Raw genomic sequence first — 24,993 nt, forward strand, 5'->3', positions numbered from 1 at the left:
GAAGGAGAAAAAGGGTTGGGGAGTGACAGGGCTGTGATTTAACAAAGGGAGGTCAGGTGGCCTCTTCATCATTGACATTTGCACAGAGACATGAACAGATGAGTGGGCTGCGGAACAGCCAGCGTAAAGGCCTCGTGATAGGAGCTCCCCTCTAGCAGAGGAACAGCAAGGCCGGTGGGACGGGAGCAGTGCACAAAGGGGCCACAGGAGGCTTCACCAGCAGACAGGCAGTCAGGGACAGGTGACTGAAGGCCTCGTAGGTCTTTGGAGTTTATTCCAGGTGTGAGGGAAAGCCGCTGAGAAAGGAATAACATGTTCAGATTTTAAAGGTTTGCTTTGGCTAATGTGTAGAAAATGGATTCTAAGGAGGCACTGTGGAGGCAGGGGGATAGTCAGGAAGGTACTGCAGTAGTCCAGGAGAGAGATGACAGTGGCTTGAGCAAGAATGGTAGTGTTAGCCCGACCAGCGTGGCTCGGTGGTTGAGCGTCAACCCATGAACTGAGGTCACTGGTTCGATCCCGGGTCAGGGCACATGCCCAGGTAGCGGGCTTGATCTCCCAGTATGAGGAGGTGGGCAGGAGGCAGTCGATTGATGTCTCTCTCTCTCTCTTTCTTTCCCTTCCTCTCCCTAAAATCAATGAAAGCATGTTAAAAAAAAAAGAATGGTAGTGCTGGGGATGGTGAGAAGCGGTTGGATTCAGATGGATTTTGAAGGCAGAGCTGACAGGAGTTATTGAAGGACTAGATAGAAGTGGGAGAGAAAAGGAAAAACCAAGGAAAAAATGAGGGGGGCAAGTCCTCTTAGGAGCATAACAACTACATGCTGGAAACAGTCAACAGTTAATTTCTGGGGCAAGAATTAGTCCAGTTCTTTGATATGGTAATATCACAAACCAGATATATTTTCTGACTCAAAAATTAACTGTACCTACCTTAATAAACAACAGGCTCTAGAATATTTGGTTTTAAAAACATTTTTCTGATTTTTTGGCATGCTTTGAAAACCCTTTCCTCATGTGCTCCTCTTCCCTCAACGAGATGCCAACTACAGAAAGGCCCCTGGTTATGGTTACATCTTGCATTTGATAAAATAGGAGCCGAGGTTAAGAAGATGGTTCATAACTCTTTTTTGAATATTTTCCTCAATTCTTCACTCTTATGTAAATCAAAATTATAAGTGACATAATTTTAGCAAAACAGTAAACCAACAAATAATTTTAAAGTACAGATAACTCTGGAACAAGTTAACACTTGTATTTTTACAAACCTTTCCCCAGGCTGCTTCCAGCACATCTATGACATACACATTTAGTCTTTTGAAACCTCTGCTTTGAAAAAGGGACTAACCACAGTATGATGCTTTCGGGGACTTCCAATAACAATTTCTTTTTAAATACATTTGCAGTGAGAACAGCCAGTCTTTTTTCTCATGTCTAACAACAGAAGTAGGCAGGCATAAAGGTGGAGAGAACGGTCTCTGAGGTGGCCTCTAGCCAAGCCTTCCTTCTGCAGAGAAGGCCCTTCGATACAGCAACCCCCACCAAGCCTACCCCCCTGCCACACTGGCCCAAGTCCCCAGGGGAACAAGCCTACCAGAGAGCTGCAGTTTTTATTCCAGAAAAGAGATGAGATACAACTGCACACACTGTCTTCCATTTATTCACACAGAGGAATAAGAATCGGTACAAATAATAAACACTGCTTTAAATACAAATAAATAGTTCCGGTTTCTAAAGGAAACAGCTCTAGATAATTCAAAGTTAAGTATTTGCTAAGCTCCTATTAAAAATAGAAGACTATTTTGCATTGAGTCCCACTCCGCCACAACCCTTTGAGGACATAAGGATACAATGGTGAATTCTATACTCTAAGGAGTCACCAGAGAAACAGGAGCTGCTGCTCCACCTCCCTGAACTGTCCCCCAAGTGGAAGGAGAGTTACTTGCATCATAGCAGAGCTAATAAATGCAGAGAGTATCTAATACCTAAAGACACCTAAAAAGATTTACCTTGGGAAAGGTGACGAGAATTTTTCTGAACCAGTTCTGTGAGTTCTGAAACCCCACTCTGCCGAAGTTTTCGTTCAAGTGTCTTAAGTTCATTTATGCTCATAGGAAGACTAAGTTCCTATAGTGAAAGCATCCTCTTGCTGGGGATGACAATGGTAAAAAGTTGGTCATCACTGAGAATGGCACCTGGGGTAAAATAATGATTTACCTGGCAAAGAAGCAATGGTGCTGCCCAATGGAACAGTCTGTCCACCTGGCACCAGGATGACCCAAACCTCTGAGAGAAACACACTCCTAATCACACTACCAAATAAACATGATTTATTCGTCTCTCCCTATTATTATAGTCATGCAGTCTTTCAAGCCTTTAAAAACCACATAAAACATGAGGTCATTACCATCTTGGTGCCAGAGTAGTGCCTGCTCCACTGTGTCCACTGCATGTCCCCACCTCACCCCACACAAGACAATCTAATTTCTTCTACTCAGACCCCTAGACAACTATTAATAAATAATGTCTGATAGAGATCAATATAGAAACATTTAGGTTTTCAAAGAAATTTTGCTTTTCTGTTTAGATTGACCATGATACAATTCCAAATAGAACATTCTCATGCCATAAAAACAATCTCATGCAGTAAGTGCATTTTAAAACCCCCACGCTAATAAAAATATTTGGTATGATAGAAGGCAGGGTGATTTAGATTTTAAAAAAATGACCACTATAGAACAGAAGTTGGATTTCCAAACAGAACTTCCATTGTGGTATAAATGCTAACTTTGATTCTACAGTTTTGTTGATGCAAACGATTTTAAGATATATACCATATTTTGCTAATTGGGATTTTGAAACAATAAGCATAATTCTTAAACAAATTACCACAACATTTTTTTTCAAAGACCCAGCCTTCTTTTGCCAAGAACGTTTTCCATTTTAGTCCAATTGGAGGGATTTCCATCGTAAATTCAAGAACAGTTCTGAACATGGTTCAAAATCCCCCACTCCCCTCCCTCTCTTATGTCAAGACACTTGAGCACAGAAAAATGCTCTATTTTTTAAAGACAGATGATAATAAATTTAGTTTCCTGATTTAAATAATAACATTTTTTATGTTTGCCTGGCACACCATACAGTGTCTCTGGAGTTACAAATCTAAACAAACCAGCCAACTAGAGCATCCCAGTGTTCAAATCACAATTTTGGAAAGAATCCTATTTATTCTGGATGATGCTCAATTCCACACATACTTCAGGGTAGAAACATCCATAGGAACAGCCAAAAATGTCATTTTACCAAACTCTAACATGGGATTGTGCTCTGTTGGAGAGTTTCAGTCACATCTACAAGTGCAAAGGCAGAGGGTTTCAGGTGTGACAATTTGCTTTTGCTGTTACAGTGACTCATAACCATCATCTTCGAGACTTCCAGGCTGTTCTAGAATAGGGAGTAGTCCTTTTTTTATCTGGTGGCTTAAAGTAGGAATAAACAGGCGCTGCTGGGTACTCGGCATCGGGATTTTCTGCCATCATTTTCAGCTTTGCTTCAATGGCTTTTATCTTTGCAGTGACGCTGCAAAAAGGACAGCAGAGTGTCAGAGTGGGCTTGGGAGCATTCAGAAAATACTGTGTGCTTCATCTTCCCGCACCTATCCTTCATGTCAGAGAAGCAACAAGATCCGCAAACAGGAGCATTCAAACATTCCACGTAAAAGACACACACAAAATAACTAATGCTCCCATTTTAGGAAAGAGATCAAGTCTGAACCACCTGCTCAGTTTTTACTTTCAGCCCAGGCACTGTTAGGAGTACTTTGCATACTGTTGCATTTAATCCAAAGACACAAACCCTGTGTCTTGGCAGAGAGCTGGCACTCAGAAGTAATTCATGTTGGAACTGAAAGCAGGGTGTGGAAGAGATACTTGTGCATCCACGTTCATAACAGCATTACTCAAAATAGGTAAGATGTGGAAGTAACCCTGCTGTCCACTGATGAATGGATAAGCAAAATATGATACATAACACATTTTAAAATATCATTCAGCCTAAAAAAGGAGGGAAATTCTGACATATGCTACAACATGGATGAATCTTGAGGACTTAAGACTAAATGAAATAAACACGTCACAAGAAGACAAATACTATATGATTCCAGTTAATATGAGATACTTAGTCAAAATCATTGAGCTGGAAACTAGAATGGTGGTTGACACATTATTTAACGGGTATAGTGTTTCAGTTTCACAGGATGAAAACAGCATTATGGAGGTGGATGGTAGTGATGGTTGCACAACGTTATGAATGTATTTAACACCACTGAACCGTACATTTAAAAATTGGAAAAAATAATTCACACAAACTTTAAAGTAACATTGTAAGGTAGGTCACATTCTTATTTTGCAGATGAAGAAACGGAGGCACAGAAAGGTAAACTTACCCAATGTTAGACACAGCCAGTAAGTGGTACTGGCTGAGACTGGACTCCAAAGCCCATTTAGGTAACTATTATATTGTACCACCTTTTGAATCACTGAATAATAATGGCAAAAAATACCCTGGAAAAGAGACATCCTGAAGTCTCTTTTTACTGACAAATGTGTGTTTATAAAGGCTATCATTTACAAGAGTGCTTATAATGAGCCAGGCATTGTGCCCACATTTTATAGATAAAGAATCAAATGCAGAAAGGTAGTGACTTGTCCAGGTTCACACAGCTAACAAACTGCAAAGCCAGGATTCAAGGCCAATTTGTTTACCACCAAGCCCTTGCTTTTCCCCTCCATCAGGCTGGAAGCTGAGCAGCTGAGTATATTAGAAAAAAGGTGTGAGGGGACACTGCAGAAGTTGTAACGAAGTCCATTCTTTTTTTTTAATCCTCACTTGAGGATATTATATTTTCCCATTGCTTTTCAGAGTGGAAGGGAGAGAGAAAGAAACATCAATGTGAGAGACACACATCAGTTGGTTGGTTACCTTCTGTATGTGCCCTGACCGGGGCCAGGGATTGAGCCTGCAACCGAGGTACATGCCCTTGACTGGAATTGAACCTGGGACCCTTTAGTCCAAGAGTCGACGCTCTAGCTACTAAGCCAAACCGGCTAGGGCAGGAAGTCCATTCTGATCAAGGTCACTGCTATCCTTGAACCAGAATGTACTCAGGCAGTGGGTATTTTTTGGTCCTGGCTCCCTTTATTTTCTATTCTTGATGCTGTCCATGTTCTACAGTCAGGGAGAGGAACTTGGAAGGAAACGTACACCTGGCCTTTTAGATACCCTCAAAAGGTATGTATCTGCTGCACATGCTCAAACTTTACATGAGCAATGTGAATTAAAAAACTATGTTACAATAAAAAAGAGCACTGGGGTATTACCAAAATGCACTCTGGCACCGCTGTGATTAGTTGGACAGCCGGACATTCCTCCCGCATGAGTCACGGGGAAACAACCTTCTCTAATTAGGCATAGATGTTAATAGAAAGATGTAAGCTGAGGTTCTATGGATTAAAAAGTGGACGGAAAACACCAAGTTATCTAGTAGAAAGTGCAAACACTGAAAATAAGAAACTAAAGACACTGTAACATGAAGATCATCCAGCAAAAATGTAGTCCTCCCTTCCCAGTAGGAGTTAGGCTGATGAAAACCTCCATGGACACTGATCTGTAATCAAGGAGCCTCAGTCTTAGGGGGAATATAGCATAGTGGATTTAAGTTCTTAGTGAATCTACAGAAGTCTTAATTTTTTTTTAATATCTGGAAGTACAAAACAATAAAGCAGTACAAAATTTAGAAATACTGATGATATTAAATTTAAGTTAGTAACAAAAAAATTTAATTTTCATTTACCAATTTTTATCCCTCCTGAAAACATTTCAGGATCACCACCTTCCCCTGTGCTTTAATGAGATGCTTGCAAACTGGCTTTGTTTGGTGTAGATGATACACAAGACAGGCTTTTTGTCTGTCTGTTTTCTGTCTGGCCCTCCATCCCACTAGGTATTGTGTTCCTGACTTTATGACTGAGTCCTGATTTCTAACCCTTATAAAACACTGGCACTCTTCACATGTCTCCTTCCCCTCCCCCGGAACAGGCTTCAGAACTGCTTTCCTGCAGTTACAGCCTGGAGCCTCTCTGAAGTAGTAACTGAAACGCTGAATTGTGAAGTACAGTAAAACTGGCTTTAAGTGTTCTGTAAAATGAGCATAACAGTACTTTCACTAAAATTTTATAATTAAATAACACATGGCACGTAGAGTTTAGCACAGTGACTGATTTATAGTAAACTCAATAAATCCTGTGTATTGTCACTGTTAAAATATCTCCATAGGCTACAATGCAAAAAAAACAAACACCCCCCCCAAACTCTACTTCTGCTCAACTATCCATTTAACTTCCTCTTTCTCTACCCAACCTTTAGTTTCTTCTGTTTTGAACTAACTCCAAAGATGTAACGACAATTTATACACACTAGTACCAAAACTGTATCATTGCTGAAATGGTACATGGGGCTGCAAACTAAAATTCTGTATAAAGGAACTCACAGTTGGGGAGGAATTAGTGTGGAATGATAAATGTCAAAGAGACACAAGGCCTTATGAAAGTGCTTGTTTTCAAGGTGAAGACCGTGTCTGACTTACCTCTTGCATTCCCAGTGCCAAGCGCAGTGGCTGGTATGTGGTAAGTACACCCAGCCTGTTCTGAAGGAATTCTATCAGTGGGGGAGACGGGAGGAAAGGGAACGTATACATTCTGGAGATTAACTGAACATATGTCTGAACATGTTAAGCACTAGCAGATTCTACTGTAAATTTAGAGTCCAAAGAGTTACTGGAGGATGAGCGAAGGCTGGAATGAAGAAATGGCCCCAGCCCCGAGCACTGCCTGCACTTTCCCACAGCACACCACCTTACCTCAGGTTGGACTGCGTGGGCTCAGTGCTGGAGGACGGCTCAAGGCTGATGGGAAGGATCTTATCATTCTTGTTATGATCATATCTCTGAAAGTAAGAAAGAGAGAAATTACTTCACGTGGGCAAAACCCAGCCCTTTACTGCAGAGCACGGGTTCACTTATTTCAATCCCATCAGCATATTGTCGGCACATTCCTAGACAATTTTAGAGCTGCTTTCCATTTAGAATTGATGCAAAACTGCACATAGTTTTGGCTTAAAGCTATACATTTAGAAAAAGAAGTTCAGAAGAAGCCTCCCATTAGCCAATAGTCCTCCTTATCTGGTAGGTAAATAATTTCAAGTTTCGAATTCACAGGTGGTACAAGTGCAGGGCAGGATCGTCCTCCTACATTCTTATTCTAAAGGTCGCAAATCACCTCTTACCATGTTTATTTTGCTTGATCCAAAATACTTTGAAATTTTGCTAGATTTCTGCAAAGTACCAAGCATAACACTCAACTCTTAACAGGCCTGAGAGAAGGAAAATAGTGACAGCTTTTGAGCCACTGATTGGGAACCATTCCCCAGCAACGTGCAGTTTAATTTGATGTGAGACAATCACACACTTCTTATAAAAAGTAAAAATAACATGACAGGGCAATCAGAAGCCTCTGGTCAAAAAGACCAGTCAGAGGAGAGAAGAGCGAGGTACAGAAGCTCAAACGAAAGGAGGAAGGAAGGGTGACTTCTCTCGCGTGCCTTTCCAGAGGGAGGCAGAATAAACTGACAGCCAGTATGGCAATGAGACTTGCTTTCCTTTTGCATGAAAAGCCTTTGGTAATTCTCCTTGTTGTTTCTATTTTCAAGGTAATGGCCCTAGAGGTTGAGAAGACTGTGACTGACCACCTGAAACACTCATAAGGATCCAAAGTGTCTGAGCTCTGTTCTTCAGCTTGGACACCGAGCTCAAATGTTTAATTTCTGACTCTACTGGGAAGCCTGTGGGGTAGAGTCTCTGATCAAAAACCCATGTTTGTATAGCTTCTGACTGAAGCTCCAGTTTTAATGGTCACACATCTTTTGGCAGGCAGGTTTCCCAAGACCCCACTACAGAAGGAAGGGAATCAACTCTTGGGACTAGTCCAGTCCCCGTATTTCACCACCTCTGTGCTGGCCAGGACAGAAAGCTATTCATTTTTTTAAACGGTCATAGCTTTTCCAGGGCATTCTCCCAAGAGACCTCCTACAAGATGAATAAGGCAGCATGCCACTTCTCAGGCCTTGAAGACGATACACACACTGCAAAGTCCCAAAAATAACTCTCCAAATATCTGGTGTAATGAGATGCCAGTGTCTTAAGCACTCATGCAAACTACCCACTTTTCAAGCATTTAGAATAAATATATTCAAACTCTTCACAGAATCGAGAGGCTGGGGAGAGTCTAATAATGCCTAAAGGAACTAACTTTAAAAATAAATACATTTTTCCCTTCCAAAGAACCACCCCACCAAAAAAAATGATAGAGGTCTGAGTACCCACATCAGCCACATGGAAAAATCAACCAAAAACAGAATCTGTGGGTATGTGGAGAGGAACAATGAGGGAACTTAATCCCTCCTGAGATGTTTCTCAAAAGAAAAATCTGGGAACGCACATGGTAAATACAAGTAGGAGAGCAAAGTATGGCTGTTCCAGATGTGGAGATGGGGATGCAAATGGGCCAGTGGATAAGCGTCTTTTGGAAGACTGGAAGTTGTCCTCTAGCACATCCGACTTACCTTGACTTGTGCATGGGCCCACCGCACCACCAGCTTCTTGGACAGAGCCAGCTTGCCGTTGAGACACTGGATGGCCTGCTCTGCTTCCTGTCGGGGGAGAGGCTGCAGTTAGTCGAGAGCCCAAACGCCCGACCAGCTATGGATTCACAAGGGCCTCATCAGCTCTGATGGCTGAATTTCTAACCCAACTGCTTTTGGTAAACAATTGGCAAAAAGTTTACAGTGGAAAAAGAGCAGAATAATAAAAAGGGTGTGGGTTTTTAGTCAGTCAAACAAAAATTCAAATCCTGGCTCTGTCACACTGGCAGTGCAGTGTTTGGCAGGTCACTCAATCTCTCTGAATATTACCTTTTTTACCTGTAAAACATGGATGATACTTGTTCCTTGATGGTGGCTGAGGGGTAAAGGGTATGGTGTACGGCATGGAGAGCATGGGAAGCACTCAACCAATGTTAGCTAACAGTGCTGTTCTTATTTGGTGATACCTTTCTATCTACTTCTGCTAGTTAGGGCAGCACCTACTATGTCAAGAACTAGTACTCCCCCCAGGGACCCTGGAACTGTATCCTGGACTAGGGCTCATATTCCCTGGATCCAAAGTGAGAAACAGTGATGGCCTCAAAGGACACGAGAGTGAAGAAAACCAGGCGGATAAAGCATGAGTGATCAGAGACTGAGAGCAAGGGATCTGCGAGCCAACCTGCGCACCCGGCTCTAGGGCCAGCAGTCCCCCGACCCCTCCCCGTCAGACAGGGGAGCAAGCAGGCTGAGAGGAATTCCTGAGGCTGCCTAACAGGCACTCCACGACATTCCCAGGAAGCCTGGCTGTACTTTCCCATCCTGCCGAGCCTTCTCTGCTCCATTTGTATGTACAAGGCATTTGGCCAAGAGGAACCACATTCGCTGGGGGGAAGAAGTCCTTAAGGAAAAAGGAGAGGAACAGGGACAGCCTACCTGAGACCCCAGGGTAAGACCAACAGGCTTTCCAGTCTGGTTTACTGGTGGCTGTATCCCTCTGAGCTCGCCAGCGTGGCGTCTGACAGATACTTACTCAGCACGCGCTGCGCATCAGATATTAGTCACTCGCACCCTCGCCTCACTATAGCACGTAAAGTGACAGGGATGCATGAGAGAGACATTTTACTCTTCTTTCAAGTTTCATTCAGTGAATCAGAATTTATAAGACACTATCAATTCTGTAGCATGAGCGCTAATAAGATGCCAGCAGGGACAAATGCTTTAAAAAAATAATTTCCTATCTCTATACCTTGTTTCAAAGTTCTTGTAGTTAACAGTATTATTTAGTGCCAACTGTGTTTTCACGTGTACCCTCATCTAATCTATCAACTTCCTACAAGGTAAGAAGGGTGTAGGTTTTTAATCCCCATTTTTAGATGAAAACTGAGGACAAAGAGGTTAAGAGATTGCCCAAAGTTAATAAATAAAATAGCCAGAAATAGAAGCTAGGCTTTGTGACTTCTAGTCCAGTGTTTTTAAACCAACATCTATCCCTAACAAGACTGCTGATGTTAGTTGTCTGTAAGAATTCTCATCACACTCTATCATTGAGGAAAATAAAGTATTTAAAAATGCTAACCATTTCAGCATTCTTTCAGCTCCCCACCCCTGCCAAAACTTGAACAATCAGAATAGCAATGTATCACTTATTGACTATCACAGCTGCAAAAAAGAAATCCCCAGCACTGGTGAGGACAATGACATCTCAGCACATACTGACACATCATTTCTTGACAGCAATCTGGCAGTTGTATTAAGAAAAACTATGCACGGCTTTTGTTGACACCACTCCATTTTCCTGAGTGTAGTAAATATGCACATAGAGCTGTAAATATATTCACTACTGCACTGTTTACACTTGTGAATCACTGAGGAGAACCTAAATAGCTAATAGTTAGTCAAATAACTTACCACATGTTCATATAATGAAATATTATGCAGTTACGAAAAATCCTGTTGATTAGCTTTTAAATTGAGGTCTGTTACATCTAATAGAACGTATAAATATTAAAGATATAGATCCATTCTTACATATTTATATCTATACCAGTGAAACCACAATACCATGATATACAGAATGTTATCTTGATGTGTATTAGGTGACAGAAAAAAACTGAGCATACTTTGAGTGGCAAACAGGATCATCTGACTCTAGTCATGTGTTATAAGCTGCACATGTGTTTATGTGTGTATGTATGAAGTCTTCCAGGGTTGTTTTTTTGAGCGAATGTGAAGAAGAGACTAGAAAGATACAGAACTAAATATTAACAGTGATTATTTCTGGGTATTGAGGTGATAAGTCAGTTATCTATATTTTCATCTACATAAAAATGCTATACTTTTATAATAAGAAAAACATCCAATTATTATTAATAAAATAATAACTAGGCAATGTTCTCACATAAAACTAATAAAGTTATAGAGTCCTAACCAGTACCTCTATATTTAATAACATTCAAATTCAAATGCCTATCCATTCCAAGGACTGCGTTTTAATATAAGATACACGTATATATCATGTTTGAGGCTAGATGTTTTCTTCCTCCATATATATTCGAATTTGTATGCATTTATTTTGAGACATCGTGAGGACGGGTAAGTTTTTAAGAAATTAAAATAAAAGAGAGTTTGTGGGTGGCTCACCACAGACAGGGAGGGCTTCTGCACCACAGGGCAAAACTACTGAAAGCAAAGGAGGCATTGTTGGCCAGCCACTAAAGGAAAAAAACAAAACAAGACAGGCAGGAGGATGTCCATGTGCTTCATGTGGGCATCCCAAAGCATTTGGTCCAAAAAGTAGGTCAGCCGCCTTCGTGCGCAAGCCTAGGGAGGGTAGATTCTGAAGCTAGTCATGGATTCATTTGTTTACCAGGGATCTCATTTGGGCTCAGAGCGAGGCACACAGGGACGAATCAGACGAGGCTCCTGCCTGCAAGGAACTGCTTTTCTAGTAGTGAGGAGACAGGCACAAATACTTAGGGAGAGTCTAAGTACTGGAAAAGGGGGAGAAGTCCAATTACCTGCTTAGTTTCGAAGTTAACGAAACAGTACCCTCTAGGCTGTCCCTCCAAAGCACCTGACTTGTGGAAGAGGAAGTCAAACTGCTTCACCGTGCCAAACTTCTGGAGGAGCTTCAGGAGGTGGTATCTGTGGGGAAAGGACGATCCATGAGTACGTTCTGGGAATCTATTGGCCAGTGAGCCTGAAGTGTGAGATAAAAGCAGGAGATAATTTACCCTAGGGATAAAATCTCACGCTCCCGCCCCCTGCCTTCCTCCAAACTGCTGTTAGTTTATTTGGCAAATAGAGTTGTTTGCCTCTATTTGGAATGGGAACGAGAATTGTCATGGCTATGCGTCTGTCCAGCACAAAAATACCAAACAAAAAACCACACCTAACAAACAGCTGTCTGGCCCACAAGCACCATTTGTTTTTTCTTTGGAGAAAAGCTCAGAAATAGTGTCGATTTATTTATTTTTAATTTCTTGGCAATGAAATAGTATTTGTGAATAACTACAACTCCATCAGAAACACACACCCACACTCCAGAAGCCAAAGCCTGCCCTATCTCAAAAATAAAGTAACAAACACAGACACGGTCACACAAAGTAATCCTGAGACTTCCCTATTAGATTTCTGTCATTAGCCTCACATTGAGCTTGTGAGAAACTCTGCCCCAAACCAAGCCACTGCTAGTGGCACTGCCATTATTAAGTGCTTGAGAGTTTCAATCCTGATGTGACTGAATGTCAGGACAAGGTGGAACCACAACGTGACTGAGGCTGGTCTCACACAGGGCAGGGGAACCAGCCAGTTCCATAAATATCCAGCTGTGGGCAACTAACCAGCCTCAGTTGCTTAACACAGTTTAGACTGCTGTGTTAAGCATGGTCGAATAAAGAATATAGATGGCCAAGGAAGAGATTTATTTCAAGCTCTTGCTTGCCACTCTGCCCCTCATCCTCTTCTTGGAGTCCTTTCTCTTAAACTTATTTGGCTTCTATAGAGCTTTTAAGTTATTCAAACAGATGTGGCCTTAACAGGTTGCTGTGGCCAATCTCAATTCCGACTTCCTGTCATCTGATGTAAGGGTGAGACAAACCAACAGCTCTCCCGTTTCCGTTTCCTTTGGCCTTCCTCCTGGCATCCTCCGCACTATTCAAACGAAGTCAAGGCTTTCTCTAAACAATGCTGTCCCTGTGATACTAAAAAGGTATCAGCCCACATGCTAAATCTGTTATTACTGGGAATTCTACCCCACAGGGAGTCAGTAAAGCTGTCCGTACAGCCACATTTATATTCACATTGTTTTCTAGGAGAAACTCATCAAGATTTTATTCTTGACTAAGAATCTCCTTTGGGAGGCAGAAAGATAGGAACTGGATCATAAGCTATACTAAATTTGACACTAACACACACTGACAAGCAAGCCCATTATCCTGGATCAGGTGCCTGACACAGTGGAGCAAGGAAGACACAATACAGGTCTTTTACCGGGCAGGATGCAAGGATATTCATCTGGTCTTCAGACCCATTTTGAAAGAAAAAATAACCCTCTCATTTCCAAACTCTCAATTCCCATCAACTGTGAGTAAGAATGTAGGAGGTGATTCATCAGGGGAAAGGGAGATACCTCAAGTGCAAATTTCTGGTTTTACTTGATTTTTTGAACAGCAAGGGTAAGTCTCTGAAATGCAGACAGATGGGCTAGAAGAGTCTCCCTCAACGTCTCTAATTCACAGCTGCATTTTCCACTTACTATACCCATTCAAACCTCAACACTGTGCCAGTTGCCATGAATGGTGGGCCAAACCTGTTTTTGTGTGTGGGGTTTTTTTGTTTTTTTTTAAAAAAAACAATCTAAAGGGCTTCTGTGGGCTGGTCATCTTTTCATTAGCTCTATTCTGCTTAATAGCAGGAAGGTAAGGCGATCGGCATTTCCTAGGAAATGGATTTTAATTTACTCAGGAAAAAAAAGCCGACAGATTATTCTTTGAAAAGCTAACAAATACATTTGCCCGAGAAGCGCGACCTTAAGATTCCAGGAACATCTGCTTAGGTCTGTGTCTTTCAACTTCTCCAGGATTTCTTTTCTTGTTTGATAATTTCTTGAAATTATCGGAACACCGAAACAAAAGGAATGAAATGTTTACTATTTTGCTTCCTGGAGATGGGGACTGCAAGCTCTGATAGTGAAGAGTCTGAAGACTCTTGCTTTCACATCTGCAAGCACTTTCATCTGCTGCTGCAGTATGGGAGACCTCACTACTCACCAGAGCCTTGCTTCGCTGCAGGAAACGGGCCCTGCAGCCTTCAGGAGCTCGAGAATTACAACTTAAGTCAGTGTTTTCTGTAATGGGTCTTTAAAATGGCCTTCCTGCCTTATGGCAGTTAAGTAACTAACCTACAGAAATGTTAAAACAGACAACTACTATGTGTCAAAAACTGTATTAGGCACTTAGGCTACCCAGGTGAATAAAACTAGGTCCCTATCTTCAAACACCTCACATTCTGGTTAGGAGAGGGAGATACGTAATCAATTACAAAACAGTGTCATGCTTGCACACAGAGGTATACAGGTAAGCATAAAGATGAAGAGGTCCAACTGTGCAGGGAAGGCGGTGGTTAGTGAATGCCAAGTGCACAGGCATATAGGCGAAAAAGGGTCTGATAGACTGGAAGAGAGTCGGGGGATGCGGCAGATGAGGCTGCAAGCCAGGCAGGGACAGGTTGTGAAGCATGTTGCGTGCTTTGTGAGGGAAATTTATTTGATGCTGTAGGCAACGGGAAGCCAACAGAATGACATTTAGGATGATTTTCAGTGCAAAATTTGTTTTAAGAAAAATTTCTTTCTAAACTTATAGAAACTGTTATGTGGCGGGTCTTCACGACCTATTCTCTGTATGTAATAGACTGGTCTGTGTTCCAAATTTAAGTGAGCAAACAGTAAAGGCTGTTTCTTGCAAACTAGGTCATGAAAAAAAGCATGGGCAACATAGGAAAAGTAAGGAATGGGCTGCCATTGAAAAAGGGGTTTCTTCAGGGACAAACATACTGCTCTTACACGTTAATGCACTTAGTCTTCCTTGCATTCCAGTTTATCCGTGAAAATCTCTATCAGAAGGACATTTCCACCTGAATGATTCTCTACTGCTTTTAAGTTTACTTCATATACCCCAAATTGACCTGCTCCCCTCCACAAACTGATGCCCTTTCCAGCTATCCCACTGGTCAGTGTGGACAAGATTCTTTTGCATTTCTCAGGCAAGAAACGTTAGGATCATCTTCAACTCTCCACTCCTCTTCAATCACTTTTCTTCATCTCTGAATCACTGGTCCCCAAGTTCACTCTCTCTATCTAGGGGATATTAACTGGCAGATCTGCAGCTAATCTTCATGTTCAGTCTTTGCCCCTCCAATGCATCCTTCATACTGATGTCTAACTTCCCTACTAAAACATCACTTTCATGATGTCAGTCTCCTGCTAAACACCCACAATGAGTCTCTTCTACATGAAATTCAAACATGTTTGAATACATTTTAAAGCCTGTCTTAATCTGATAGTATTCTATTTATCCAACTATTTTCATTATCATTTAGTATTCGACCTCTCCTTCAGTCAAAAAGGCCTTCCTGACATTCTGCTCACACAAAAATCTTTCTCATTCCTACCTGCATTTATGATTCACCGTCCACTCAGAAGGCTCCTCTGAGACTTTCTCCTGGTTTTATTCCCACTCATACTTATCCCTATGCATAATGCTGTGGCTATTAATTTGATTTTCTACATAGCACATTTAATATTTTAAAAAGAAAGAAGTTATTAACACTTAGAGGAAACCACAGTGTGGAAAACAGACAATATCTAAGGACATAAACTTTTCGGCTTTTCCAGTGAAGGCACCAGTAATGATATTTAGAGGTGTTACCTTTACCGTTAGATTGGGTCCCATAATTTAAAAGATGTCCTTACATTTTAAAATTTAGACCAGGATGCTTTAGGCTATAACTATTCAATTATGTGGAATATTATCTATTTGTGCAAAAAGCACTAAATCAGGTGGTGGGAAAATGAGTCAACTCACTTAACTCTTCCTACAAAAGGGGGAAAATATCTGTTCCACGGCTTCACAAGGTTGTTCCAAGCTTAAATAAGAGAAACTAATGCAATATTAGAGCTAGAAGAAACATTCACATCATTTAGTTGAATATTCTCTTTACAGATAAGAAATATTAAGTATAATGTAGTTGAGAGAAATTAGAATACGGTAGGAAGAACATCAGTTTGGAATCTGCTACCTCCATAAATAAAAGTATGTCATCGTTCCCCTAAATCCAAATCCCTAAGATCTATTTAGTCATCCGGATATTCCTGGCCTCTACCATGGCCCTAAAATGGGCAGTATTGCAAACACAAAGTGAACACAAGTAAATGAGAAGCAGAATATGAGCGTGCCGGACAGTCAGTAGCAATGCATACGCTGCTGAGAGGAGACTGATGGGTACCCTACCATAACTTGAGCATGACTCTGATTAAGAACAAGCACATGCACATAGGATTACTACGAAAAACTGAGTGGAAAAGTTTAATTGTGACTGGTTTGCATACTCCTGTAACCATTCATAACAGTAAATAAATACTATAGTTGTCCTCTAACAAGAGGTAAGAAAGCATTTCTATAGAAGGGGTATTCAAAACAGCTTATAAAAGAGATCAGGAGGAGGGATGGTAAAGAGTATGAGGAAAGAAGGATAAGAAGGGTTTTGTTGAATGAGAAACAGCAGGAACTAGTACCAATTTGTTGATGGGGTATCAGTTTAATTAAGAAAACTGGAGGGTCCTCTGCAAACTTCTGTCAGGAATCATTAGAAGTTTAAAGATTTGGATTCAAACAATACTCTCTGAGATTCGAGTATAAGCCAGGTACCACAAGGTCACATAAGTTTTATCATGTGATCCCTTCCATGTTTGGGAATGACTGTATTTTAATAATAGTCTAGGCTATGAACTACCTTGAGAGGAACATGATCCAGAAATTTATGTGCTTCAAACACTTGGAAGGAAATCACATATTTCTATAAGATAAAACCTACCATACTAAAATGTTCATTTTCTTTGCTATAATCAAGTAAATTAAATGAGGCAATACTAAGTATTTCATGCTAATCATAAGCTATGATTGGTAGCTATGTCTTTAAAAAGAAACTGATTACTATTTAATAAATTGGTTTAATACAGAAAATGTTTTAAAAAAAGGAATCCATAGAGGAAGAAGAGTGAAGATGATCTCTGGTGCTATAGAGGTGGGAAGCCACAGGTAGAGCCAGCAAGGCCCTGACCTGCAGGTTAGGACTTGCCCTTCACCTCTGGCCTGATGTAAAAAGAGCAGAAATACTAGCGGGAAAGTTTTGATTCAATGTTCCTGCTAAAGCTGCAACTGAACATTCATATACTCCAACTTATGACATAAACTGAGGTGGTAGATGCCCATTTGAACCTTCCTGTCAAACAGCAGGACACAACTGGAACAAGGGTCTTAGTACAGGGAATTGCATCCAAAACAACGAACATTTTCCACACTCCAGATTTCCATTCAGACAAGCAGAGGTGGGAATGGAAACTACTCTTGGGAGTATCCCCTCGCAGCCTGGGTTTCAGATGATGGAAACACTTTGTCTGATCAGCACACATTAACTGAGAGGTTGGGCAGATTCACACATTCATCCTCGAAGCCATGAGCCATAAAGAAAGCCAAAGTCAATGTACAGTCTATGTTTCAGGGCCCTCATAACCAAGGTCACATAACATGGGGCAACACACCTTAAATACCATCATAACTGCCAGAGGGACCCAATGATATCTACATTTAGCTGATTTGAGCTTGAGCAGGTTTAGGGAACTGAAGTTTCTGTCATGATACATTAGTTTACATCCCTTTTCCTGTCTCTTAATCCCAACCCTTATATGTACCCCTGTCATCCCAAATGCTGCAGGTCCCCTTGTCTCTTCTCCCCTTCCCTGTAACACTATTACAAACGGAGTAACTTCTAGGACCAATGATATCTTCCATACTCACTTTAAGCACTGACCACATCTGGCCCAATCCTCTCACCCTTTACTATCCTGCCACCAACCACCACTCTGTCCCTACTGAACAACTGGGAGAAGGAAAAACCTTTCCATTCTCTTTGCTAAAAAATTCCTTTTCACTATAACGTCCGTCATGGAAAGAGTGGCGAGCCAGGACAATTCAATTCAACCAGAGACTTTCAAGTGGGCCTCGTGGAGTCCTGCAAGTGACTGCTGAAGAAAGGGTGGCAGTTACCAGGCTTTGAGTGTGCTTCTTCTGCCCTTTAATCAGAGCAGCTCTGAGCTTTTACTTTACATATAGGTTCTGATTACTTTAAGACAAGGTTCCTCAGATTTTAAAAGTTGGAAAACTGCTTAGCATGGGGCACTTGGTACACAGTGGGCACTCAAATCATTTAATGAATGAATGAAAACCAAAAGGACTGAGGTGATCTCTAAGATCCCTTCCAGCTCTGACCTCCCATGGCTGTTTAACATGAATTAGAGTCAAGTGCTGCCTCTCTACCTATTTGTGAAGGTACTGAGACTTCTTCTGCTTGTTCCTTCACTTTGAGGGAATCATGCCCAAGGCTGATTCTAGAAAATGATCACTGGGTACAAGGATTCAAATAGTTGATCTTTGGCAAGTAGGAAAAAGTATAACTTAAAGGACATCCAGGTCTATGTCTTTGAAGTAGAAGAGTCCAAATGTTAGAAAAATGTCAAGATAACAGGCCAATAATAACATCACATCCCCTCTAAAGACAACTGAAACATAAGTAAAAGGGCCAAAATAAATCCTACATCCCTTAAAAATTCTTCTGAACATCATCACTGCACACATCCCAATCTATAGGTAATGAATCACGATGACTTTGACTTACTCTGTGATTTTGGGGTCCAGGTTGCCAATCCATAACCGGTGCCCTTCCTGTAGGGAACCCTCTGACAGGATGGATGCGTTCTCCAGCGGAAGAGTTTTGGTTTCTGCTTCCATCAATCTCTACAAAATACTAAAGGAAATGTGATCTTTCAGGCAGAAGAGCAACACTATGTGAACATGAGATTTCAAATTCAGTTCAACAAACATTTATTCAAGGAGGGCCTGCCCTGGACAGTCCTTCAAAGGCCTCAGCTCTTCCACAACCAGGCCCCAGCACCAGTTCCCTTGGGACAGCTCCTCTGGCAGCCAGAAAGCAAAAGCTTCCATTTAAGGTGAAAGGGGTGTGGTTCTGTGTGTAGAAACTAAAGTTTTCCTCTTCTGAAGCCAGAGGCTGACTGGGCAGGAGGCCAAAGTCTCTATTACTACACGATACTCCAGTTTAAAACTATCACCCAAAATAAACCTTGGAAACCACCAGAAAGAGAGGCTTAATGACACTGAAAAAGATGGGTAAGGAGGAACAGCAGTATACTTCTTCCTTATGAAAGAGGCAGTATAGGAAATTTAAGGCCATAGATTTTGGTGTTAGAACTGAGTTTGAAAGCAGGATGTGTGACTTGCTAAATTACCTAAACGTTTTAGGTCTCTGTTTCCTCATTTATATAAATGGAAATAGCAGTTCTTATCTTATAAAGCCATTGTGAAGATTAATGATCGTGCAAGAAAAACATCACTAAACACTGCATTTGACAACAGTAGATAATCAATAAATATTAGCTATTACCATGTTTAATATTGTGAGAGACCGGGAAGAAGAGAGTAAGTTCCTCCTTAGTTATTCCATTTCTACCATTTACTAGCTCTGTAACCTTGGGCAAATTACTCAATCACTCTGTGCCTGTTTCCCCATCTGTAAAATGGGAATCATACTTCATAAGAGTTTTGCAGATTCACTGAATTGATAAACCTAAAGCACCTAAGAAGCATTCAATTAATGTTAGCTTAAATTATTACTAGTCTTAGTTCCTGAAATGTCTCATCTCACTGACAAGGAAGGAAGATGAGCATTATGATGGAGACAGCAGTGGAAAGAGCAAAAACCTGGTGTCAGAAGACCAGGTTTCAAATTTTGACATTTCCACTGGAAGTCACTTCTCTCTAAGCTTCAGTTTCTCATCTCTGCACAATAAGCATTGCCCTGCTTATACCTTATGGTTGCTGAGAGGACAAAGATGAGATGCCAGATATAAAATGCAGCGTTCATAAATGTATACTGTGGTGGAGAAAAAAAAAGCGCTGGGAAGGTGGCAGGCTGTGCCAGACTTTAGAATGCCCTGCTAGAGAAAACATGTGTCCTATATACCCAGAAGTGCCTGAGGTCAGTGCAGCAGGAGCTGTTTAATAACATCAGCTGACACACGCAGAACAGGGGCACCACCTCCTATCATCTCAGCACAGCCTATAAAGTCTAGCACACAGTAGCCCCTAGGTAATTGTTTGTTGACCATGTTTATCTATCCCCACACAAGGGTATTCTTCCTTTCCCACTCGCATGTTCAATCTGTTCAGCAATGTGCGACAAGCAACCACTAACTGCTAAACCCCTGGGCTGTGCGCTGAAAATAAGAGAAATGAATAACCCATAGCTCTTGCTCTTACCTAAGAGAAAGGCAAAACAAAACATAAACAGAATCCCAGGAGTGGAAATGGGAGGAGAAACATTTTGTCTTCTCCCTGCTTTCCTTTCCTCCTACTTTCTTCCAGATCATTCATTCAAAATTTTGTTGAGGTTCTATTTTCTAGGCATTGTTTAGGTACTGGGGACAGAGCAGTGAACAAGCAAGGTCTCTGCCCACAGGGTGCTTGTATGCGGAAGAGGGCAGGGCAAACAAAAGCAAAATAAACAAACAAGAAGTAATAATTTGTGGTAAGTGCTGCAAACAATTAAGCAAGGTGATTTGACATGGAGACTGGGGCTGCACTACTTAATAACTAGTGGAGAGGAAAGGCCTCTAAAGGAGATGACATTTGAAGTCATAGGACCTTCTGATTTTCTCATGTTTAAAAATAGCAATGATACTGACAGCTGCTCAGTATCACAGAAGGGTACCATATTCAGTGGGAAGAGCCCAGGAAATGGGCCCAAAAGATCTGCATTCAAATCCTGGTTTTTGCACCCAGTTACTGTGTGACTTTAGTGAGCCATGTTCTCCCCTTAAGAGTCTTCTTCTCAGAAAAGCTTTCCTAATAGAGTGAGCTCCATTTCAGTCTTTATCACAGCCCCCTTTTTCTTTCCGCACAATTCTAATTCATTCGCTGTTATTTACCGTTTTATCTTCTGTTTCCCTCACTAGAATGTAAGCTACTAGAGGGCGGGGCCTTGCCTATTTTGATCATGGTTCTGTTCCCAGCACGGCTCGTGGCCGGTGCTCAGCATTCACTGAATGAATGAAGCCAGCCCCGTTTCCACACGGAACCTCAGTTTCTTCTTTCTTCCCAGGACGGGCACAATTATCCCTAACTCACGGGTCGTTATGAGGCTTAAATAAGGCGGTATCCGCGACAGCTCAGCACAACGCTTTTTGAGAAACGGTCGAGTGTAATTTGAAATCAAGATGGCACGAGACTTTCAAAATCCTTCGAGTTTGCAACGGCGACAACCCCTTAGCTGAGCTGCAACAACTCTGGAAGCCAGGAGCAGTCATTTGGGGAAAACGAAGCGCAGAGAAGCAAAGGGCTAACTGTCAACGGCGGGGTCAGGCGTGGAACCCCGGCTTCCCAGGCCAGGCCTCGAATTCCCAGGCGCGACCGGTCACTACTCGGATTGTTATTTCCGGGCCAGCGGCGGGACAATCCGGGGCGGGGCCTGAGAAGCGTCCTCCCGGGCAGCCTCCCCTGGAAGGCCCTCCGGGGTCGCGGCTGCGGTGCAGGGGGCAGGACTCACCTCTTGGCCTCGGCGTCTTCCCCCCGGCTCATGCCCCCAGAGCAGCTTCCAAGCCCGCGGTCGACGACGCTCCAGGCGCGTCAGTCCCAACGTAGCCGGCTACCAGGCCGCGGGTGACGCACTACGCCTGCGCCACCGCCCCGCCCCGCCCCGTGACGTCATGACGCCAGCGCCGCCGTCGTCCCTGCGTTCGCCAGAGTCTTTTTTTTTCCTAATAACCTGGGCGATAGCTGGTGAGTGGTCTCGGCACGGCCTGGAGGCGCGCGGGGGCCCGGTGCCGGAGACCTCTGCTCAAGGGCCTAATGGGGACCTGAGGGGGCCTGACCGTGTCCCCCGACGAGTCCCAGTCGAGTCCGGCTTGACCTTTAAGGCAGGGGGCGGGACCTCTAGCCTCGGAGCCGCCGTCAGTGGTGGGGGCGGAACACGTGCCGTCCGCTAGGAGCTCGGAGGGTTCGCTGGGTCGGCGGTCGCTCACTAAACTGGACCCGCTGTTTAGTAACCCCCCCCCCCACTTGGCAGGATTATTAATTTTCAGAACAGCACCACGGGTGTAGATATTATTATTCCCGTGATGAGGGGACGGAAGCTCAGAGCACTAATTTTACCAGGGTCACGTGGCTAGTAATTAATGGAACATAAATCCCAAAGCCTCAACTTTCAGCCATTACTCTGTGCCGTCCGGGGGAGAACAGCTGTCATCTCAGTAGCCCTTCTGTGTTTGCAGAGTGCATCTGCAGCCCTTATTTCATGCGATCGACCCGGTATCCGGGGCAAATGGTATTGGCATCTGCATTCTACAGATGAGGTTGCGGTCCAGAGAGTGTGACCCATCTAAGGTCACATATGCAGTAAGTGCTGGAATCAAGGCTCGCTTCCAGGTCTTCTTTCCAGTTTGGTGCCTTTTTCCTTTCACCACATTCTGTTGCATTTCTAAGAATCTTGGAGAGTTTAATAATTGGAAAGAATGAAAACCTGGCCTGACTCCTTATTTTACAGTTGAGGAAACAAGACCTAGGTGGGAGAAATGACTTGGTACCAGCCACAAGTCAGTAGGAGAGCTGGCCACAGACGCTTTTTGGATGCAAGGTGCTTATGAATCTAAAAGGGATGGTTGGCAGGGAGTGATGAGGTAGGAATACTGGAATGCAGACTTCCTACCTCTTAGGCAAAAGCTCCTTCTCCGTCTGTTAAAGTGTCTCATCCCTCTTTTGGCTGTGCCAGGGACTTGATTCTATATATAGTCAGATATTATAAATAACTTTACATGGCCCTGAATTTAGAGAAAAACACGGCTTACTATCTCTAAGTGAGAATTTGGCAAATGAAGCAGTGTTGGGAAGTGGAGCTCAAGGAGCTACTGTCTGCGGCTTACATTCCAATTCTGGTGCCAGCATTGTTACCTTGGTCAAAGGCTTAGTTATTCTAGACTTTCATTCATGTATCCATTTCATTTATTCAGTGTCTTCTGTGTTCAGGGACTGTGCCAGGCACTGGGGATACAGCAGTGAACAAGACAAGTATATGCCAGTCCTGGTAGTGCTTATGGTCTCATGGAGGGAATTAGACTGGTCAAACAGCTACACAACGTTAACTGGTATTGTTAAAGTAAGTGCTATAAAAAAGATTAGGGTGCTATGAAAGTGGACCGCAAGACATTTGACCTAGTTGGGCTGGTGGAGATGGCCAAGGAAGGCAGTCCTCTGAGGAAGTGATGCTTAAGCTGAGATCTGAAAGTAAAATGGGAGGTAGTTCGTTACAAAGGTGGGTGAAGAATGTTCCAAGTAGATCCAACAATATGTCTGAAGACCCTGGAACAGGAGTATTCAAGGAAATGAAAAATCAGTTTGCTTATTTGTAAAATGTCAATAATAATCACGACTCTGGTTATCATAGGAATCAGATAATCCATGTTGTCAACATAAGAAATGTCTAAACCTGTAGAGAATTTTTATGAGTCTATTTGAGCCCAAACTGACAATTTCTGGGAAGCAGGATCTCAAAAGCTCCAGAGAGTGACAGTTTGCAGCTTCTCTATGCATTTGGAATTAAGGAGGGGACATAAGATAACATTAGGGTGGGAGAAAGCAAGGCAGGGGTTGGATTACAGTTATATATATTTAAAAGATTATGCTGTCTTGAGAGCAGTTACTTTGAAAAAGAGGCTTTTCAAAGGGGTGTTAACCTAGATGCACAGAAGCAATGGGCAGGGTTAGTTAAGGCAAAGACAAACTTTTTACTAAAGAAGGTATATTTCTGACTACACACCATGGCCTGCCCAGTTAGGGATTTATGATTAGATCACCATGTGAGGTTATTTTCTGTAGAACCCTTTTTCTGTCCATAATGTGAAAGTATTTTATATACATCAAGGGCCTGTGCGTGTACACCCACATTTATAAAAAGGTACACATTATAAGCTAATACACAGCTGGATTGGGAGGGGTTGCTGAGACAATGGATAAGCCAAGACTTAGTGTTCCTCATCTAGTTCTTTCCAAAATTCATATGCACTTTCTTTGAAAAATAATAGAAAATTCAAGGTTTGAGAACCTCAACTTTGGAAGAAAAATATGTGCTTCAAGTAGTTTTTTAAAAAATAACAGTTTGAATAATAATGCCAGTAATCATACTCAGTGTTTTATGTACACAGTATAGTGTAGTAGATAAGAGCACAGACTCAGGAGCTAGACAGCCTGGAATAAATTTGTGGGCAAGTTATCTGTACCTCTGTTTCTTTATCCATAAAATGGATATAATAATAGTACTCCCCGCAGAAGGTTATCATAAGGCTCAAATAAGTTAATGTATGCAGTACAGCAATTAGAATGGTTTCTGGCACATGGTTCTCACTATATAAGTATTAGCTATGGTTTCATTATTATTGTTACAATTATCTTTTTAAAGGCACATTAATATCACCACGATAAAGATGCAGTGGAAACTGTAGCTCAAAAAGGTTAAATGATCTATTCAAGGTCACATAGCTAGTAAGTGGGGGAACTGAGATTCTAGTTCAAGACTGCATCCAAAGCCAGATGCTTCCTGCCACGTTTTTTCTGAGTATAGGTTAATTTTGTTGGATAATACTTGGGCTCCTGTAGCAGGTCCTTTCCTTGACTTCATCTGTGCTGAACTGAGTGTTAATATGCATGTCCTTAAAGTAGCAGGTCCAAGGGGCTAGCTTTATTGAACTTCTACTTTGAAATTTCCTGACTTCTGTGCAATTAAAATCTACGCCTTAAGCATTTCAGCTATGTAGTTTATTTATAGAGTTGGCTTCCGGTTCACGTGTACTGGGTCTGCTTTTGGGTGCTGCGTTTTCTGGCAAAGGTTGTTTATTTCTAACCCATTTTTGATATCCTGTTGCTTTCTGGATTGGTATTATATGACCTGCAACAGGAA

At 42.1% G+C, this 24,993-nt stretch overlaps 2 protein-coding genes across 3 annotated transcripts in view; one reads left to right on the forward strand and one right to left on the reverse strand.

The window, feature by feature from the left end:
• Positions 1-1,642: 1,642 nt before the first annotated feature.
• Positions 1,643-21,683, reverse strand: RBM18 (RNA binding motif protein 18). Of its 2 annotated transcripts, none has more exons than XM_016210932.2 (6): positions 21,592-21,683; positions 18,649-18,777; positions 11,715-11,841; positions 8,677-8,763; positions 6,917-7,002; positions 1,643-3,579 (listed from the first exon to the last, which is right to left on the reverse strand). In XM_016210932.2, the coding sequence occupies exons 2-6, from the start codon at positions 18,759-18,761 to the stop codon at positions 3,420-3,422; spliced, it is 573 nt and encodes a 190-aa protein (XP_016066418.1). In that variant the 5' UTR covers positions 18,762-18,777; positions 21,592-21,683; the 3' UTR covers positions 1,643-3,419. The 2 variants fall into 2 exon arrangements, with proteins under 2 accessions (XP_016066418.1, XP_016066419.1); XM_016210933.2 differs by lacking the exon at positions 21,592-21,683 and adding an exon at positions 20,307-20,854.
• A 59-nt stretch (positions 21,684-21,742) lies between these two features.
• MRRF (mitochondrial ribosome recycling factor) overlaps positions 21,743-24,993 on the forward strand; it is a 44,235-nt gene continuing 40,984 nt past the window's right edge. Inside the window, exon 1 of the mRNA XM_016210935.2 lies at positions 21,743-21,824. The gene's annotated coding sequence lies outside the window, so the exon portion shown is untranslated. The remainder of the gene's footprint in view (positions 21,825-24,993) is intronic.

The sequence above is a fragment of the Miniopterus natalensis genome, chromosome 12, assembly GCF_054644295.1.
Source record: "Miniopterus natalensis isolate mMinNat1 chromosome 12, mMinNat1.hap1, whole genome shotgun sequence".
Taxonomy (NCBI): domain Eukaryota; kingdom Metazoa; phylum Chordata; class Mammalia; order Chiroptera; family Miniopteridae; genus Miniopterus; species Miniopterus natalensis.

What these genes read in the sequence shown, in the direction of transcription:
- RBM18 (XM_016210932.2), bottom strand. Translation starts at nt 18,761, where the DNA reads ATGGAAGCAGAAACCAAAACTCTTCCGCTGGAGAACGCATCCATCCTG. An exon ending in CTGGACCCCAAAATCACAGA is followed by an intron (nt 11,842 to 18,648) that starts GTAAGTCAAAGT and finishes CTTTCCCCACAG; the next exon opens with ATACCACCTCCTGAAGCTCC. An exon ending in GGGCCCATGCACAAGTCAAG is followed by an intron (nt 7,003 to 8,676) that starts GTAAGTCGGATG and finishes TCTTACTTTCAG; the next exon opens with AGATATGATCATAACAAGAA.